This window comes from Myotis lucifugus, unplaced genomic scaffold, assembly GCF_000147115.1.
Source record: "Myotis lucifugus unplaced genomic scaffold, Myoluc2.0 scaffold_90, whole genome shotgun sequence".
Classification (NCBI taxonomy): domain Eukaryota; kingdom Metazoa; phylum Chordata; class Mammalia; order Chiroptera; family Vespertilionidae; genus Myotis; species Myotis lucifugus.
The window spans coordinates 3,446,662-3,452,285 of NW_005871138.1; the positions used below are offsets into that span (position 1 = coordinate 3,446,662).

Here is a 5,624-nt window from a genome sequence, read left to right on the forward strand (position 1 = left end):
TGGCATTTTCTTTCAATTCAAGACCAGCAGTAATGTCACCTTTAAGGAAGGTTGCACTTCCAAGGATTAGTTAAAAGTAGCATCAGCTTGTGGGAATCTGCTAGGACTACCGCCTGAGATAAGAGGAGAAAGGCTGCACCAAGGGACAATGCTTTCTATAGCTTTAAGAACATCTACAGATAAGCAGTTTCCCACAGGATTTTAGTCAATAAACAAAAAGAGATAGAGCCAGGAGTCTTGGCTAAGGAGATCAAGCCTCTAAAGGCCAGAAGGAAAGAGATCTGTAGGGGGAGGCAGGGGTTATCCTCTCAGGTAAAAGAGGAGAGGGGGCAGCAGACAGTTCCAGAGCTGTACCAGAATGTGGGAAGCCGCTTATTGTCTTCTCTAGCTGAGAGGTGTGGACAAGGAGCCCGGAAGCTGGTGACCCTTGCAGCCCTGGCAGAGGTCAGTGCTATGCACCCACTGTTTAGTCCAGACAATGGTAGCTGAAGCAACCTCCCCACCAGATAGTCATGTAAATCCTTACTGATAAGATAGCCTGCCTGTTACTGGAACTTGCCTGTGTAAGGGTTGTGGGTGTATCCCAAACTCAATAAAAGGATGGCGAGGCCTGAGCACCAGTGGAGTCTGTCCTCTTGGGATGGGCTCTCGCCTGGCCCCCCAATTTCCAAATTGTTTCCTGCCTCCTCTTTTTCATTTGTGAGCGGCCCCTCTTCCAGATCCTGAACCCTGAACCACGCGAGATGTGGGGGAAACACATTACACATCCTGGGGTTTGGATAAATCAGGTAGGCCTGCAAGTGGAGAGTGGGAACCCTGGGGCTAGGATGAAGAGGCAAGGGTCACCAGGTTGGATTGGATACTGGGACTGAGGAGGCATAGTCTCCTGCCACCCTTGTCCCCAAAGTTTGGGAGTCCACAGTCCTCCAGAACCTCGTGATGAGGGAAAGATGCTTCCTAGAACCTACCCCTTTCTTGGAGACACATGCAGACATTTCCACAGACGGCACTGCAATGATGACCAATTGGACATTCCAACTATAATTGGCATTTTGTTGCACACTCCTCCACCATGGAAACTCTCATGCAGTGTTTCAATTTCAACTTTGATAAAACCGAGAAAAACATACACGAGCAGCTGATAAAACTGAGGAAAAAATACACGAGCATCATCTCCCAGAAGGAGAGGTATGTGAGGTTTTGTTTTTTTTTGTTTTTGTTTTTTTTTTTTACTGTTATTGGCACCTTCAAGGCCCCAGGACACACTCCATTGATTTCTCTTCTCCCTCTCCTTGCTCAGTGATCTGGGTGACCCTTTGGTTCTTTGAGAAAAGATCCAGCTCCCACCCCCCTAACAAACCAGTCACTATAAAGTCTCCCCCAAAGAATTTGAGCTCAGAAAACACAAGTCCTGAAATCGAGTTTCCAGAACAGTCACAGTTTGGGGAAGAATATGGGCAGGAAGGCCTGCCTTGCATTGCCTGAAATCTCAAGAGTAATATTACCCAGGTAAAACTGCCCAGAAGACAGAACTGACCTGGCAGGAATCGTAGGGTACTGCGATTCTGGAAGCTCAGGGTACCCACTCTGAGGAATTAAACACTTTCTCTAATGACAGATGCCAGCTTCTCACCCAGGGAGGGAGGGGTGCTTGTGCAATTGGACAGAGGGATGCAGAGCCCAGGGTCTTAGACCTTGGTTAAGGAGTCTGGCTCAGAGACTGCCATGTGTTCCCCCAATTCTCCTTTCTGTTGTTCTTGGGCATATAGGTAAGCAATATTTCTCAGTCTCCTTTGCAAATAAGTGGGACCATATGACTACATTATGGCAAACAGAATGTGGATAGAAATAATGAACTCCACTTGCAGACCTGGACCTTAAAAACCTTCTGTTTGAGCCTCCATGCTACCTTTCTTCTCCCCTCTGCTGGCCGGATACAGAGGAGGCCCTGGGAGAGGTGGTGGAGCTATAGATAGATGGAGCCAGTGTTCTTGAATAATGGTGCATGTGGCTGTTTACTGACCATTCTTAGGGAAACGTATAGTGAATGAGATAAACTTCCTGTGTCAACCCCATGAGATTTTTATAAATATCTGTGTTTTTGCTAAAGCCATGGGCTTACTTGCCTAATACCTAGGTCTAACTGAATGTAGAGTTGGCTGCCCATGCCCATGATGGGACAGAACAACTGATGGGACCATTGGGGGTTATAATAAGAGAAATTGGGTCACATGGATGGAGTACAAAAGAAAGCAGAGCCCTCAGGTGGGTATAACGGTTTATTTGGCAAAGACTTGAGCCTTCTCAGGATAGAGAGGTCAAGGAAAGAACAGAGAGGAGCCCATGGGTATTGCAACAGGGAGCCAGGCTGCACTCTTCTCAGACCTTGGAGGCATCCTCCTGCCCCACTCGTGAGGAGCCAGCTCAAACATTGGATTTCTTTAACAGTGTTTTATAGGGTTCCCTGGAAGAGAAAAGTTAAGTGGTAAAAATTCATGGAACCCCAGTGGACATTCATTCCCAACCTTAATAACACCCTTGGTCCCCGTTAATGGGAACAGACATTGTTTCTGTAAGATCAGGAATTACCCACTTTTAAGCAAACTTACCCAAGAGGTTTGTCAATTGAGTGCAGAACTGGAGACCAGGGTCTCCTTGGGCCTGGCTGAGACAAGGGGCCATTGAGAGGCCCGACTAAGGCAGCAATAACTGGGGCCTTGGACAAAGGTAGGATTAAACATACCGAAGGATGATGTTTCTGGGGAACTTAATGAAAGTGAAAAAAAGAGTAGAGGCCCCCATGTTGGTAATTTGGTTTACTTTGCAGTGAGTGGCAGCCTAGGTATGGAGATCTGAGGGCATTGCCTTGTGCTGCCTGTCTCTTTGACCAAGGATTTGGGTGACTGCAGTCTTCTGTTCCAGGTCACATCTTCTGAATGGGAGTGAGGAAGCACACCCAGGCCCACCATTCCCCTCCCCGCACAACCAACTCACTGATTGTTCAAGCAGATGTTTCCACAGAAGGTCCAGCAGCATGTATAATTTGGTTTTAAACATCCGTGTACCCTAGTGCATCTTACGCTGCAAAAATGTAACGGAGGCTGTACCCAGCACTGCTGAATTTCTTTTATTTCAGCTGAAAGCAAGATGATAGGATTTGACAGGGTCTATTCGTTCACAATTTGGTGAAGAAACCCTTCTCAAGCTTAACAATCTCTAAAGTCTGGAACCTGAGCTCCAAGCCAGAAAGTATTTCTCTGCCTTACAAGAAAATCCCTCCCTTGAATGCTAGCCAGTGTCTTTTTAGAAGAGATTATCTTTGCATGATGTGACTTCCATCTTTCCAGGTGTCCCCATAGCATTGCAGGCCTTCAAGCCCTCTCCCAGCTCCCTAACAATAGGCTCTAGGACACCCTCCCCATGTCTGACACCACCTCACCAAATCTATTCTATATACCCTTAGGTTTCAGGACCTGCAATGTCCTCTGGCTCCAATTTCCACAATGGAAATGTGCAGAATGGAAAACTGAGCTGGAAGAGACTAGGAACCTGCCTTTGCCCTCTTCTGTTCTCTCTTTTTGTTTACTTTTATTTTTCACTGTATTCCCTATACTGTACTTTATATTCCTACTAGAGGCCCGATACACGAAATTTGTGCAAGGGACTCGGCCCTCGCAGCCCCACCCGCCTCGGCTGGCCCTTGCAGCCCCGGCTTTGTCCGGAAGGTTGTTCTGCTGTTTGATCTAATTAGCATATTAGCTCTTTAATATATAGGATGTGACTATTCTGTAAATACCAATTTGCACTTCTTAATCTCTTTATCTTTTTTCCCCAACCTCTTCTCCCCCCCTCCCCCCAACCCTCCTCCCATCTGGCAAACACCAAAATATTCTCTGTATCTGAGTCTGTTTCTGGTCTGCTTGTTTGTTTATTTTGGTTTTTAGAGTTCACATATAAGTGAAATCATATGGCATTTGTCTTTCTCTGTCTGACATATTTCACTGAACACAATATGCTCTAGGTCAGCAGTTCTCAACCAGTGGGTCACCACCCCTTTTGGGGTCAAACGACCCTTTCACAGGGGTCATCTAAGACCATCAGAAAACACATATATAATTACATATTTTTTTGTGATTAATCACTATGCTTTAATTATATTCAATTTGTAACAATGAAAATACATCCTGCATATCAGATATTTACATTACGATTCATAACAATAGCAAAATTACAGTTATGAAGTAGCAACGAAAATAATTTTATGGTTGGGGGTCACCACAACATGAGGAACTGTATTAAAGGGTCGTGGCATTAGGAAGGTTGAGAACCACTGCTCTAGGTCCATCCTGCTGATACCAGCTAAGCATTAAGCCTCTCCCCAAATTCCATACCTTTTACTGGTCAAGAACCTTCCCTCTCCATCCCTCCATTATTCCCATTTTCTTATCAAAGACCCCAAACTTTGACTCACTAAGGACCTCCTATTCCTCTTGTCTATTTTTTCTTGGTCTAAAATATTTTCCCCCTCAAACTAAATGAATGTGTTAAAATATTACCCTTTTGGTATTCATCAAAGGCTCACTCAGATCAGGCACAGAGATTCTGAAAATAGGGGCTCAGAGGGAACCTCTGTGCTGGTGTTTCCACTACCCAAGGTGGTCTGACATTGGAAAATATCACTTCCTGTGAGCTAATGAAATGTAGACAAAAGCTACATTGCCTTTCCAGATACCCAATATTGTTTTCAGATCTGGGAGAGGGAGCTTAAAGGGATGCCAGATTGGGAACATCCAACCTAATCTTTCTTGGATGTCTCTGCTTTAAGAAGGGTTCTGGTCCTTTGAAGGGTGAATCTGGAAACTGGGCCCTGAATCACTTATGCCGACTTCCCAGGCCTGGGCAGAACACCCTCCTCCCTCATCACACACCTAAGTTCCAGACACCTCCCAGCACAGGCAGAAGCATCACAACCCCACAGATGGACATGATGAGGAGGAGAACCCGGGGCTTCATGGTCGTCTCTGTGTGTGTTTGGGTTAAGTTCTGGCACCAGACAGGTCTTCTCCAAATGCTGCTAGAGGTAGAAAAGGAATCAGGGAGAAGAGGACAGGAAAGAGAGAGAAAGTGCTTGTGAGTATTGTGTTATTGTTTCTCCTAATTTCCTTTGCACCCTCAGGCACCTAACAACATATCAAGCTAGGCATTGGCTTCCCCTGACTCCTTTCCCATCTCACATTACATACAGCTTCCTTTCCATATTATTTTTAGATGCAATGCTATTTTTCCCATTAAAAAGCAATAAATATTCAAATTTTTTAATTTCTAAGACAAAAAAAATACAAAGAGAAAATGAATAAGCGTTAGGAATTCTACTACCCACAGATAAGCAGTATATGTGTATCCCTTCATCTTGTAGTCATTATTTTTATAAAATTGGATTAATAGAACACAGTGAGTGTACTGATTTTTTAAAAGAGCATTTGTAACCAGATGATCTAATTTAGTCAAGACCCTAAAATAAAGAATACCAAAAGGATTCCAGTGTGAGTGATTAGGTGGGTTACTCTACAGTACTTGAGAAAAGATGATGGCCAACAACTGTTCAAGGGACTCCTAAATCTCTC

General features: G+C 44.7%; 1 protein-coding gene across 1 annotated transcript; it reads right to left on the reverse strand.

Annotated features, from left to right (window-relative positions):
* Positions 1-2,424: 2,424 nt before the first annotated feature.
* Positions 2,425-5,013, reverse strand: WFDC9 (WAP four-disulfide core domain 9). The gene is made up of 3 exons (XM_006091439.3): positions 4,929-5,013; positions 2,995-3,136; positions 2,425-2,464 (listed from the first exon to the last, which is right to left on the reverse strand). The coding sequence occupies exons 1-3, from the start codon at positions 5,011-5,013 to the stop codon at positions 2,425-2,427; spliced, it is 267 nt and encodes an 88-aa protein (XP_006091501.1).
* Positions 5,014-5,624: the final 611 nt, after the last annotated feature.

What these genes read in the sequence shown, in the direction of transcription:
- WFDC9 (XM_006091439.3), bottom strand. Translation starts at nt 5,013, where the DNA reads ATGAAGCCCCGGGTTCTCCTCCTCATCATGTCCATCTGTGGGGTTGTG. An exon ending in GGGAGGTGTCTGGAACTTAG is followed by an intron (nt 3,137 to 4,928) that starts GTGTGTGATGAG and finishes TCTTGCTTTCAG; the next exon opens with CTGAAATAAAAGAAATTCAG. An exon ending in AACATCTGCTTGAACAATCA is followed by an intron (nt 2,465 to 2,994) that starts GTGAGTTGGTTG and finishes TTTCTCTTCCAG; the next exon opens with GGAACCCTATAAAACACTGT.